General features: G+C 49.6%; 1 protein-coding gene across 11 annotated transcripts in view; it reads left to right on the forward strand.

Moving 5' to 3' along the window:
- Nucleotides 1-1,032: 1,032 nt before the first annotated feature.
- OTOF (otoferlin) overlaps nt 1,033-14,583 on the forward strand; it is a 97,632-nt gene continuing 84,081 nt past the window's right edge. For all 11 annotated transcript variants that reach the window (XM_035273590.3, XM_078349703.1, XM_035273594.3 and 8 more), the window contains exon 1: nt 1,033-1,197. In XM_035273590.3, the coding sequence (XP_035129481.3) occupies nt 1,119-1,197 (79 nt within the window). In that variant the 5' untranslated portion in view covers nt 1,033-1,118. The remainder of the gene's footprint in view (nt 1,198-14,583) is intronic.

Raw genomic sequence — 14,583 nt, forward strand, 5'->3', positions numbered from 1 at the left:
TGCAGAGGCACCTCCAGGAGCAGGCACTTGAGCTGAGTCCAGGTAGGGTGGGGGTCATTCCACCAAGAACAAATGGCAAGAACAAGGGTGCACAGGTTCCAGCAACAGGGATGCTGGCCCCCAGGGTCCCTTTCTTTGGTGTATGCTGCTGGAAGACAGGAGGGGTAACTCCTTTGGTCCTTAGAAATTTCACTATAGACATCCCTTCTCCTGCCCCTAGCAGGATTAGAGCAGAAGGCCATTCAATTCTGCTCCTCTGGTTGGAAAGCAAGCATCAGCCTGGCTTACCTTGGCTAGCCTGCCTGATCCCCAGCTTTGGGCTGGGGCTAGGTTAGCACCCTGGATCCTTAAACATGGCCCCTGGTAGCACATAAGCATAAGCCTCTGCTGCCTCCACAACCAGGCATCTGCATCATGCATGGCCTGGTCCTGAGCTTCCCCTCAGGCAGCAGCCCCAGCCTCTCTGCTTCCTGAGATTCAGAATCAGTGATCCCGGGGCAGAGCTCCGGGCCCAGCCTCTAGGGGGCACAGTCTCCATCAGGGAAGAGGCAGGGGCAGGTGAGCAAATACATTCCCTCCTTCTTGAAGCGTGCCCCTGTGGGTGGGAGTGCCCCCTGCCCTGTACCCATCCCACCCATGCTCATGCCCACTCCTCTCTGCCTACTGCTGGTGCAGGGCTTGCTTAGCAGGGAAGCAGCAGAGCCCCGGGGTGGTGGGCAGAGCTTCCCTTCTAGGAGCTCAGAGAAGACACCTGAAGCTGGACAGGGCTTTATCTGGGAGCCGGTGGCTGCTGAATAATGAATTCCAACTCTGCTGCACTCCCAGGCTGTGCACGGAGTGCACACGCGCGCGCGCGCATGCACACACACACACACACACACACACGCTGGGCTGACAACTTGGAGGGGCGGGGGCTGGCAGGGCTGTGAGGCTCTGTGAGTCACTGCAGGAGCAGCTTAGCTCGGCTTGGTTGCCTTGGTCTCTGTGGGCAGCATCGGAGGGGGGTCAGGAAGAGGAGGAGGAGGCAGCGGCAGAGAAGAGAGGCGTGTGAGCCGCACTCCACTGGCTAGCTCCTTCCCGCTGCTCCCGCCTGGCAGTGCCAGGCAGCCCACACCAGCATGGCCCTGCTCGTCCACCTCAAGACGGTCTCGGAGCTGCGGGGCAGGGGCGACCGGATCGCCAAAGTGACTTTCCGAGGTAGGGAAGACCCTGTCTTAGAGGGTCGCCAGCTCTGAGAGCTGGACCAGCCCATGTTCTGGAGGCACTCAGGGATAGGACAGGGCTGGGAGGAGGGGTGGGAAAAGTTCTAGCAGGGGCTGGGGTGACGAGCCTTTTCACAGGTAGCCATTTGCCTGGGACTGACTGGTCATGCTGATTCCTGGAAAATCAGGGTCTCCTTGTGCTTGCTAACATGGCAGTGCCTGGGCAGGGTGCAGAGCCCTCTGCCTGGGGAGGCAGAAGTGAGGATCCCATCACTGGGCTCAGGGAGACCCAGGAACCCCTCCTCCTCTTTCTCCCTCTCCTGCAGGCTGATTTCCTTGAGCACAGGGTAGGGGCCGGGTCTGGAGCCTGGGACACCCAGGGTGGCTGGGAGAAAACAGGCAGCCAGTAGCTCCTTGGGCACCAGCGTCATGGGGGACACTGTTGACTTCTCTTAGATCTATTCATGGCTGGGGACCCTGGGAACATCCGGCTTCTCTTCTGTCAAGTCTTTTTCCATCCTTTTCACTCGTGTTTTCAGCGACCATTTATCATGATCTACCACGTGCCAAGGAGAGGGCTAGAGACACAGAGCTGAGCACAACCCAGCCCCAGCCCCAAGGAGCCTGCATCTGTTGGGCAGGTGAGGGACAAGCAGGACAGGCATGTGAGACAGAGGATGGGGTGAGTCCAGCATGCCAGCTACAGAAGCAGCACCCTCACCCAAGCTGGTGGCTGGTGGTCAAGGAAGACTTCCTGGAGGAAGCAACACTCAGCAACCCAAGGGCCCAGCAGGAGGGAGCTAGGGGAGGAGGTAAGGACTGAGCAGGCAGAGGGAACAGTGTGCTCAGGGCTGAGAGAGAAGCTGAGACTCTGGAACTGAAAGAGGCTCCATGTGTCTACAGCTCAGAGAGAGTGCAGGAGCGGAGGCTGGAGAGCCAGGCAGGGCAAGGAGGTAAGGCTGGACCTGCCCCTGAGGGCAGTGGAGCCCCTGAGCATTTTAATTGGGGAAAGGCAGGGCCAGGCTGACTCTGTCCTTCACCACCCACCTCTGCCTCTCCATGTGGTTGCTGCCCAGCCCTGGGGGTTGGGGGTACTTCTCACTAGACATGGCCCCTTCTCCCAAGAGAGGGGTCTGAGAGTGAGGGTGGGAACAAGGAGGTGAGGAGGGGGCAGAGAGGACCCCACCATACTGAAGAGCAGAGTGAGCCTTAGGGTCCAGGCTGGACACAGTGCCTGCACCTCTGTTGGAAGGGAGGGGAGAGGCCACTGGCAAAACGTTCCAGCAGGAACCCTTCTCAGAGGCCCTGGGAGGCCCACACTGCACTTGTGTTCATAGCAACAGGCAGGGGTGGCGGTGATGGCAGTATTCCTGCCGGCCAGAGGAGGTCAGGCGGGGGGAGGCGGGGGGAGGGGGGGCGGGGGGAGGCAGGGGGTCTGGGTTGCCTGTTGCCTCCTGCCCCAGCCCAGTGCCTGCTTTCTCTGCAGCACCCTCATCTCCTCTGTGTGCCACCTGCCAGCTCATGCTGGCTTTAGAAAAAGCAAATGTGTCCTTTCATCTGCGAAATGTGGCCCTGAGCCCCACGGGCAGCACGGGGTGGGGCTCCTAAGCTACAGGTTGCCATCCTGTTGCAGCTGTGCTTGAACGGTCCAGACTGCACCGGACAGGCCCATTTGCAGGCCGAGAAACCAAGGCTTAGGGGTAGACACTGTGTGTGGCATTCACGGAGGGGCCGAGGCGCAGTGCTGCCAGCTCTCAGGACCTCATCCTGAGTGCTCAGTCCTGCAAGCTCTTTATCTCCTGCTGGGCCACCGGGGGCCAGCATCTTATCAGTCTGACACCCATCTTCTCCTTGGAGCAGAAAGGGCTGGCCTTCAGCCTCACTGACCACACAGGAATTAGCCTATTTGCAACCCCTGCTCTCCAGATTGAGTGGAGAAATCACTTCCAAGCTCCACATTGGCAGGAGGTGGCCATGGGCAGAGCTCCTGGGTCAGGGCACTGGGCGCAGGAACAGGCAGATGGCAAGCAGTTTCCAGAAAGTTCCTTTATTACAACCAGAGATGCCTCAGCCGCTCACTAGCTGTGTCCAGCAGTTGACAGTTGTAGGCGCCCCCAAAGACCAACCCTGACCACAACTCAGAGGGATCAGACCTGCTCTACAGTGTTCTGCAGCCTCTCCCGGTGCACACAGCCGCCACTCCCAGCGCACGCAGCCACCGTGGGTCAAGCAGGTCCTCTGCAGGAGAAGCCAGAAACTGGCAAACACACAGAGGGAGACACTGACCCCAGGTTCCCCAAGGCTTTTGAGTGAAGCTCAATGCCAGGGTGGGTGGGGAACCCTTGGTGAGCTGTGTCCATTGGCAGTGGCCCCAGGTAGGCCAGAGCAGCTGGTTGAAATACGACTTGACTTTCTGTGCTCTGCCATCCAGGACACTAAGGAAAGAGCCCTGCTGGGCTATCGTGGCCCTCGGTCCTACCTGGGTTCTGCCACTTACTTCGTCTCTCTGACCCTCAGTTTCCTCATCTGTAAAATAGGCATGTTAGTAACACTCACCTCACTAGATTGCTTCAGGGAACCATAGGTACAGAAGAGTTTGAGGAAAGAGTATCCAAATGGCCTATGTGTTTGTGAGGTGGTCATTCTCGTTCTCCTTGGAAGCAGCTGCCAGCCCCTGAGGTATCTTTTCTCCAGCTCAGCTTCCTCCCTCTGTAGGCCAGGAGTGAGCAGAGGCCCCTGTGTGACATATAAAGGGAAGAGGAGAGTGCATCTGAGGGGTTCCAGTCTGTGCCAGGAGCAGGCAGGCTGGACCTGGCCTCTGCTCTGCAGGAGCCTCCACTAAGATGTTCCACATTAACCCAGGCAGGCAGACCCCCAACCCCTGTTTGCATCAGGCTGGGCGCGTACCAGCTTTGCCTGTGGTCACCTCTTCTCCCACCACCCTCAGGTCAGTCGACCCCATGCTCGGGCTCACTCAGTGCTCCCAGCCAGCTCTGTATCTAGCTCTTAGCTCTTACTGCCCCTGGCCGCTCCTAAGCTGGTCCCGTCCTGTTTATGCATTTCCTGAACATGCTGATGTCTGTGCACAGGCCTGGGACTCTGAGGTGAAGGGGCCCACCTGGCCCTCCAGGAGTTACAACCCCATTGGGTCAGACAGGAGGTAGAGAGTGTTGGGTGAGTCTCAATTGTGCCTGCAGGCCACGGGGCTCAGCTGGGTTTCCCATTAACAAGATGGAGACAGTGGTCCTCATTTAGCTCAGAGGCCCGCAGTTCCAGGAGTAATCAGGAGTGGGTAGTCTGGGAAGGAGCCTTCTGGACCACAGGTTGCTACTCAAAGAGAGGAGGTATTAGCATCAGATGTTCCTTTATCAACTCCTGAGATGGTTCCTGCAAAAAGGGTACTCTCGTGGAAAGATTGCTACGGGAGTACCCTTTCTGCAGGAAGTAAAAAGAATTGCTTTGCTCAGAGATCCTTTGTTGGAGAAAGTACTAATTTTTCTTTGCGGCACCGAGCATCTATTTCCAACAATCACAGACCCGTGGAATGCAGGGTGAACAGTCTCAAGGTTCTTTTAGTCCAACATTCTGTCCAGTGCTGAGCCCTGAGGCTGGGAGACCTGGGCTGCCAGGCTCAGCACTGGCCAGCCTTGATGTCTCCCTTCTCCTTCTATCCCCTAAGCCTTCTTGACAAGACCTGTGGTTTGGGGATTTTCTATGTGAGGCAGGGACATCTGAAGGTTGGACCTGGCTTCCACATAATTCACCTGGGCTGGGAATTGGCGCAAAGGTTTGCAAGGCCTCCCCCTCCGCCTTTTCATTCTTACTCCTCTTCCCACCCTACCCCTGACTCCCATCCTGCTGTGTTCCCACTACATTCAACTTCTAGCCATTCCCAAAAGATACCACACCCTTTTACACCTCCAAGCCTTGAGACATTGATCATGTTTCTTCTGCCTGGAATGACTGCCACCCCCCACCTAGAGAACGCCCATTAGTTCTGCTCGTCCTTCAAGGCCCAGCTCGTGTGCTACCTCCTCCATGAAGCCTTCCCCTCTTCTTGCAGCACTTCATGCACATCCTAGTGCTCTGCCACGGTACATTGCAGTTTAGAAACTGGCCACACCTTGGAATGCTGCCCTGACTTTTGAGCATCTTCAAGACAAACATCAGACATGGTTTCTGTCTTAGAGGGATTCGCTGTGTCATGGGTTTGAGTTCTTCCACTGTGGCACTGCCACTCTTTGGTTCCATTTCCCCAACTGCGAGCTCCCACCCCATAACTTTCTATCCAAGGAGGATCAAGGGACTGGAAAAGACCTCACGAGTTAAGAACTAAGAACCCTGGCTCTTACTCCCTCTATCGACTTCCCTAACCCAGAGAATCTTCCAGGGCTCCAGAGAGGCTTAAATATTAGCAAGTTCAGCTCCAGCCCAGAGGTGGGAAGCAAGAGTAATTGCATGTGTAAGCCAGAGTCAGTTAGGGGAAGACAGAGGAAGCAGGAAGGGCAGATGGGAAGGGAGGTAGGAGCAGGCTCTGAGTTGGCCCCTAGAGCCAGAAGTGAGGCAGGAGTTTTTATTGAGCAGGGGGAATGGGTAGTATTTAAGAAGCCATTGAAGGATCATGCTCATTGGCAGGAACAAAGGCCATGAAAGGGCCAGGCATGGTGGCTCATGCCTCTTTCCGAGCCTTACTGTGACTACACATGGTGCAGGGTTGGGGACGGGGCAGGGTTTCAGCATCTGACAGAGGAGAAAAAATATATACATGACCAGGCGCGGTGGCTCACACCTGTAATCCCAGCACTTTGGAAGGCTGAGGCGGGTGGATCACGAAGTCAAGAGATTGAGATCCTGGCCAACATGGTGAAACGCTGTCTCTACTAAAAATACCAAAATTAGCTGGGCATGGTGGTGCACGCCTGCAATCCCAGCTACTCAGGAGGCTGAGGCAGGAGAATCGCTTGAACCCAGGAGATGGAGGTTACAGTGGGCTGAGATCATGCCGCTGCACTCCAGCCTGGCGACAGAGCAAGACTCCGTCTCAAAAAAAAAAACACCATATATATATATATATGCACACACACAGAGAGGTGAAATGAATGCTATATACAGGAGGGCCGTGGTATGCTCAGGGGTGGGGGTAAATCACAACAATGTTCAGAGGATGACAGCTTAGAGCAACAGAGGCCAGGGAAGGCTTCCTTAGCAGGAAGAGGAGCAGGAGGAGGAAGTTCGTAAGCTGGGTCTTGAAAAACCGTTCCTGTCTGCACCCATGGAGATGCAGGAGGTGAGGAATTGGTGATGGAGGCAGGTGAAGTCATTCTGGGTCAGGGACTGACCAGAACAGAGGCTGGAAGAGGAGAATTGCAGCCACGTACCATGATGAGGAAGCCACATCACGTAGCTGGAGCAGAGGCTATAGAAAGTGGTAGAGGGAGAGCAGCTAGGAAAGGTGCAATGGGCCTGGTGAGTGAATGTGCAGGGAAGAGCTGCAGCTGAGGCCCTGGGGACAAGATTTCCCCTTACTGTTGGCTGCAGGCACCACTTCAGACACCACATTAGATTTATTTTCCCAAGTAAAATGAGGGAGCTCTCCCTCTTGATGATAAATATATCTACTATTTGGAAACTTACCTGCCGCCCCTGGTAAAGGAGGCAGAATGCCCAGTGACCCTATCCCTGAGATGCTCCTTCAATGCCTAGGCCTGCCTATGGGCTCTGGTACAGCCTAGCACCCGCTCTGTTGGACGATCTGGGGTTGGCATCATCCCTGCTGAAGGCGGCAATGCAGGGGACCCTTACGACGACCCTGGCAGCCTGTGGCTGGCTATGGACACAGCCCTGCGCTTTTGCTGTAGACCCAAGAGATATGCTCCCTGCAGCCTCCATTCTTCACAGCACACTCAGGCCCCCTCACCCCACCTGGGAAATTTCTGCCTAAAGCCCCAGGTAGAGAGTGTTCTCCCTTCCTCCCTCCCCCAGAGCAAGCCATTGCACACCAGAGAACAGCAGGCAGAGCACACAGAACATTTCCCAGGCTTCTCCTGCTTTGATAAGTAAGAGTGTGTTTTCATGTAATGGAAATGATGGTAAAACTGTCTTCCGCTGCAAAAGCCCTCAGGAAAATGCTGCCATAAATGTGCTCAAGAACAGACTTGCAAAGCATTTCTCTGAATTGGGAAGTCTTGGTTATCTTAGCCACCTTTACTCATCACACAAAAGCCACACCTCTCCCACCCACTCCCATCCCTAGGTCTCTCTCTCTCTCTCTCTTTGTTTTCCTGTTGCCCAGGCTGGAGTGCAGTGGCACAATCATAGTTCTCTGCGACCTCAACTTCCCAGGTTCAAATGATGCTCCCAGCTCAGCCTCCTGAGTAGCTGGGATTACAGGCACACGCCACCACACTCAGCTAATTTTTGTATTTTCAGTAGAGATGGGGTTTCACCATGTTGCCCAGGTTGTTCTTGAACTCCTGGGCTCAAGTGATCTGCCTGCTTCAGCCTCCCAAAGTGCTGGGATTATAGGTGTAAGCCACTGTACTTGGCCTTAGCTTTTTTTTTAATTTTTTATATAAAAAACCTCAAATATATACAAGAGTGGGGAGAACAGTCTCATGGCCCCATGTTCTCCCATCCAATTTCAGCTGCCATCGATTCATGACCAATCTTGCTTCATTTGCCTCCCATCCTACTTCCCTACCCCAAATTACCTTGAAGAAAACCCCGAACCCCATACCATTCCATCTGTAAATATTCAGTACATAGCTATACAATGTAAGAACTCAGAGAAATACCACATACTTTGTCATTTTAAAGAAATTAATAACAATTCCTTAGTACTATCTAATCAGGCAGTGATCAAATTCCTAATTGTCTTGTCAATGTCATAATTTTTCCCCCAATTTATTAGAAGCTTCATTTTAATGTGTTTTGTAAATCAGGTATTAAATCATATATTCACTCATTCTGTTGATGGACAGCTGTGTGCCAGGCACTGTTCCAGGCACTAGGGGATGGCGGGGTAATGAGACAGATGTGCGTCCTGTCCTCAAAGGGGGAAGATGACTGCTGCACCTGTCACCATGGAGAGCATTCTGGAAAGAAAGGCACAGGTGCCCAGGAAGCTCATGGCGAGGAAACCCACTTAGCCCAGGAGGCCAGGAAGCCACTCCAGTGCGTGAGCCAGAGTCAGTTAGGGGAAGACAGAGGAAGCGCAGATGGGAAGGGAGGTAGGAGCAGGTTCCCAGTTGGCCACCAGAGTCCAGAAGTGAGTCAGGAGTTTGTATTGAGCAGGGGGAATGGGCAATATTTAAGAAGCCCTTGAAGGATTGCAGCTCGGAACAAAGGCCACGAAAGGGCCCAGTGCAGTGGCTCACACCTGTAATCCCAGTACTTTGGGAGGCTAAGGTGGGGGGATCACTTGAGGCCAGGAGTTTGAGACCTGCCTGGCCAACATGGTGAAACCCTATCTCTGCTAAAAATACAAAAATTAGCCGGGCATGGTGGTACATGCCTGTAATCCCAGCTACTCAGGAGGCTGAGGCAGGAGAACCACTTGAACGCAGGAAGCAGAAGTTGTGGTAAGCCAAGATTGTGCCACTGTACTTCAGGCTGGGTGACAGAGTGAGACTCTGTCTCAAAAAAAAAAGCCATGAAAGGCTTCATCCTAGGCAGAGGGGCTAGGAGCTAACACTAGTGCAGCTGTGTGCCAGGCCAGGTGTGGAGATGCATCAGGGGAGGGTGGAGGGGAGGCTAGAAGGCAGGGCAGGTGGGGGAAGCAGCCAAACAGGGAGGGTCTTCAGTGTCACACCGGAGACACTCTTAGCAGGAGAATAGGATGCTAAGATCTTGTTTTGGAGAGAAGATTCTAGAGCTGAGGACTGTGGGCAGGGATGATGGGGAGGCACCCAGGGTAGGCAGAGGGCTGAGAGCCTCAGCAGGGGGGCATGAGAGAGGAAGGATCAGTGCTGGGATCCTGGAGTGAGTGAGAGGGCAGGACAAGTGGCCTCAGGACAGGAGTACACTGTGGTCTTGGGGGACACCGCGGACCCAGGGATTGGGGTACAGGGCCTTAGTCAATTCTCCTCTAGATTCCTGCCAGCTGCTAACACCCTGAATTCTGGCAAACATTTGGACATCAGGGTGAAAACACCTGGAGCCATCACCATCCAGGTGGATGCCTTGAGGGCAAGCCCCTTGGCTGCTTTCCCAGGAACAGTACAAAGCATGGCACAGAACAGACCTGGCATAGAAATGGGAGCAAGGAGTACCACCTGTGGGTGCAGAAGCAGTGATCAGTTAGCAACAGGGCCCCCTGCAGCCTGCCATCCAGGCAGCACCAGACAGTGACCTATTTCTCTCCATGGCAGTTCAAGAAGAGGCTCCTGAGACAGGGACTATCATGTGATCATTTTTACCCTAGACCACTTGACCACTTTCTGTCTGAAATGATCAACCCACTAGATGCTGGCTCAACAGTCCTCCTTTCTATTTTATTTTATTTTATTTCAAAGCAGAAGGGCTAATCTGCTGAGTTGGAGATCAGTGTTCACCCATTGGCTTTTTTTTCTAAACCAAAGTTTAAGATAAAGTCAGGGCTGTGGTTTCCACAATATTTTTTCCCTATCAAGGGTAGAAGAGTCCCCCTCCCATTATACCTCATTGTACTCCCAGTGCCTGGCACAAAATGGGTACCCTACACACTTGTGGATCACTGGGACCACTAGCTTAGGACCCAGCAGTTACTGACTGAGTGGGTGGCACTGTCCCAGACTCAAAGACAAATACCACAGGCCCTCCCTGCCTCAGTGCCAGGGTCTGAAAAATGGGAACCAGCACTCTCAGTTGCAGGGCAAAGCAAGAGTTTGTGTGAGGGTGTGGAAGAAGTACGGGTTTGAGCTGAGCCAGAGAGAGGGGTTTAATCATCCCTGCCCTGCCCCTGCCTCTTAGACGAGTCTCTGACCCAAGCCTAAGTTTCCATAGTGTAAACCTGGGTGTTAGCAGGGTGGGTTGCGGGGAAATACATGAGTGGAGGCAGAAATGACATTTGAGTACAATTTGTGGAAAATAAAGGGTTATAGTTCCATGAGGCCTGCATTTAACTGAGAAATGGGAAGAATGAAAGGGTAACCTTCTCCAGCGAAAGGCCCAGGGACTCTATAGTATCCCACGTCTGGCTCTGAAAGTCCCTGGTGATTTTCGGAGTACACTGTGTGAGAAATGTGAGGAATCGCTGCTTCCTGGACAGCTCTTTGAATTGAATTTCTTTCTTCTACCGTGCCATCAACTGTCATTACAAAATTGAAGACGTGTTCCTCACAGGGAAAAAAAGTGTTATTACCAGAGATAATCACAAACAACTAGACAGAAAAATCACACCACTGCCAGCCACCTTGATGTAACTGTCATTTCCAGAACATTACACATCCAAAACTGAAAAGTACGCATTCTTCTTAAACGCACATAGAACACTCGCCGAGACAGACCATATGCTGGGCAGTTAGACAAGTCTCAATACATTTCAAAAGACTAAACATCTTACGAAGTATGTTCTTTGACTATAGTGGAGTCAACGAAAAATCAATAACAGGAGGATATCTTTGAAAGCTCCAAATATATGGAAATTAATACCCTTCTTAACGTATGGCCAAAGAAGAAAATAAAAGAGAAACCATCAAACATTTTAAACTGAATTATAATGAAAATACAACATATTAGCATTTATCATTTTAAGTACTTATAGTAGGAAAGAAGAAAAGTGTAAAATTGTAATCTAAGTTTCTGCCTTAAAAAAATACCAAAAGAGGCCAGGTGCGGTGGCTCACGCCTATAATCCCAACACTTTGGAGGTCGAGGTGGGCAGATCACGAGGTCAGGAGTTTGAGACCAGCCTGGCCAACATGGTGAAAACCCATCACTACTAAAAATACAAACACTAGCTGAGCATGGTGGAGGGCACCTGTAATCCCAGCTACTCAGGAGGCTGAGGCAGGAGAATCGGTTGAACCTGGGAGGCAGAGGTTGCAGTGAGCTGAGATTGCGCCATTGCACTTCAGCCTGGCGACAGAGCAAGACTCTGTCACACACACAAAAAAAAGCTACTAAAAGACAAGTAAATTCAACCCAAATCTTGAAAATATTATCCTAAATGAAAGAAGCCAGACACAAAAGACCACATATTGTATAATCTCATTTACAGTGAGGCATCACTTAATGATAGGAATATGCATTCTGAGAAACACATCCTTAAGCGATTCTGTCATTGTGTGAACATCATTTAGTGTACTTACACAAACCTAGAGGATGGTGTATGTGTGTGTGTATATATATATATCGCCAACCACACACCTAGGCTATATGGTATGGTCTGCTGCTCCTCAGCCACCAATGTGGACAGAAGGTAACTGTACTCAATACCATAGGCAAGTATAATACAATGGTAAATATTTGTGTATCTAAACATAGAAAAGGTGCAGTAAATACAATATTATAATCTTATAGAACCACTGTTGTATGTGCAAGATGTCTTTGACCAAAACAGTGTTATGTGGTGCATGAATGTACATGAAATATTCAGAACAGGCAAATCCATATGGACAGAGAGTTGTTTTGTGGTTATCAAGGTCTGTGGGGAGGGAGAATGGGGGTGACTTCTCACGGGTATGGAGTCTTCTTCCAGGGTGATGGAATTACATAGCAGTGATGGTTACACAACCTTAGGAATGTGCTAAAAACTATGAACTGTACATTTTAGAAGGGTGAATGTTATGAAATGTGAATTACATTTCAATAAATAAGAATCAAACACACTCCACCAAATTAAACCCAAGGAGAGTAAAAAAGGAAGGAAATAGAAAATAGACAACAGAGAAATTGAACAAAGCCAAAAGTTGGTTCTTTGAAAAAATTAATAAAATAGATAAACTCTAGCAAGACTTACCAAGAAAATAAAGCAAGAAAACACAAATTACCAATGTCAGGAATTAAAGAGGGAATATCATTACATTAAAGGAAAATATGGGAATATTATAAATAACTTACCTCAATAAATTCTACAAGTCAGATGAAAATGAAAAAATCCTTTAAAAAACAACTTCCCAAACTGACATAAAAAAATGGAAAATCTAAAGAGCCTCCATATATATTAAAGAAATCAAATATGTAATAACAATGATGATGTTGATTACAATGAACTTCCACAAAGAAAACTTCAGGTCTAGATGTTTTCACTGCTGTATTGTAGAAAACATATTTTTTTCCTTTTTTTGAGACGGAGTCTTGCTCTGTCGCCCAGTCTGGAGTGCAGTGGTGCATCTCAGCTCATTGCAACCCCTGCCTCCTGGTTCAAGAGATTCTCCTGCCTCAGTCTCCCAAGTAGAGTAGCTGGGACTACAGGTGCTTGCCACCACACCCGGCTAATTTTCAGTAGAGGCAGGGTTTCACCATGTTGGTCAGGCTGGTCTCAAACTCCTGACCTCAAGTGATCTGCCCACCTTGGCCTCCCAAAGTGCTGGGATTACAGGCATGAGCCACTGCTCCCAGCCTGTAAAAGACATTTAAGGGAAAATGTAATACCAATCTTACACAAACCCTTTCAGAAAATAGAGAAGAAAGAACACATCTCAATTCATTTTATGTTATCAAAACCTGACAAAGACCTTACACAAAAAGAAAATTACAGCCCAATATCTCTCATGAACACAGATGTAAAAAATCCTTAACAAAATATTAGCTGACTGAATAGCAATATATGAAAGGATAACACATCATGATAAGGGAGTATTATTTCAAGAATGCAAGATTAGAATGATTTTCTAATTGTAAATTAGAAAATCAAAATATTTTACTATATTAACACAGTAAAGAAAAAAATCACGATTATAGCAGTAGATGCAGAAAATGCATTGGACAAAATTCAATAACCATTCATGATAATAATTCTTAGCAAACTACCAATAGAAGGAGCTTCTTCAATCTCATATAGGACAACAACAAAATATATCTGGCTAACAGTATACTTAATTCAGAAAGATTGAATATTAAGATCATGAGTCAGGCAAAGTTGCCTACTCTCACCACTTCTATTCAACACTGTGCTAGAGTTCCAGCCAGTCCAAGATGGCAAGAAAAAAACAGCTCAGACAGATTGGAAAGGAAGAGGTAAAACTATCTTTTTTTTTTTTTTTTTTTTTTTTTTTATGAGACGGAGTTTTGCTCTTGTTACCCAGGCTGGAGTGCAATGGCGCGATCTCGGCTCACCGCAACCTCCGCCCCCTGGGTTCAGGCAATTCTCCTGCCTCAGCCTCCTGAGTAGCTGGGATTACAGGCACGCACCACCATGCCCAGCTAATTTTTTGTAATTTTTAGTAGAGACAGGGTTTCACCATGTTGACCAAGATGGTCTCGATCTGTTGACCTCGTGATCTACCCGCCTCGGCCTCCCAAAGTGCTGGGATTACAGGCTTGAGCCACAGCGCCCGGCCTAGAAGACCTGATTGGTTATGTGGAAAATCCTAAGGAATCTATTAAAAAGCTAGTACAATTAGTGAGTGAATTCAGCAAGTTTTCAGGATATAAGATTAATACACAGGAAAATACATTTCACCAAAGACATGAAAGATTTCCACCCTAAAAACAAAACAGAACAAAATGCTGAGTGAAATTTTTAAAAAACCCAAACATGTAGAAATTAGACTATGTTTATGGACTGGAAGATTCTGAATTGTTAAGATGACAATTCTTCACAAAACAATCTATAGACTGAATGAAATCCTGATAAAAATCATAACAGACTATTTTGTAGAAATTGAAAACTATTTTAAAATTTATATGGACATGCAAATGATCTAGAATAGCTAAAGCAACCTTGAAAATGGAGAAGAGAATTGGAGGGTTCAAACGACAGCTGACCCCTGAACAACATGGATTTGAACTGCACGGGTCCACTTATATGTGAATTTTCTACTCACCTCCACCACCCCTGAGACAGACCAACCTCTCCTCTCCTTCCTCTTCCTCAGCCTCCTCAACATGAAGATCATGAGGCTGAAGACCTTTATGATGATCCACTTCCACCTAATGAATAGTGAATGTATTTTCTTTTTCTTTTTTTGAGATGGAGTTTCCCTCTTGTCGCCCAGGCTGGAGTGCAAAGATGTGATCTCAGCTCACTGCAACCTCTGCCTCCTGGGTTCAAGTGACTCTCCTGCCTCAGCCTCCCAAGTAGCTGAGATTACAGGCATACACCACCACGCCCAGCTACTTTTTGTATTTTTAGTAGAGATGGGGTTTCACCATGTTGGTCAGGCTGGTCTCAAACTCCTGACCTCAAGTAATCCCCTCACCTTGGCCTCCTAAACTGCTAGGATTACAGCTGTGAGCC

Source organism: Callithrix jacchus, chromosome 14 (assembly GCF_049354715.1).
Source record: "Callithrix jacchus isolate 240 chromosome 14, calJac240_pri, whole genome shotgun sequence".
NCBI classification, from domain to species: domain Eukaryota; kingdom Metazoa; phylum Chordata; class Mammalia; order Primates; family Cebidae; genus Callithrix; species Callithrix jacchus.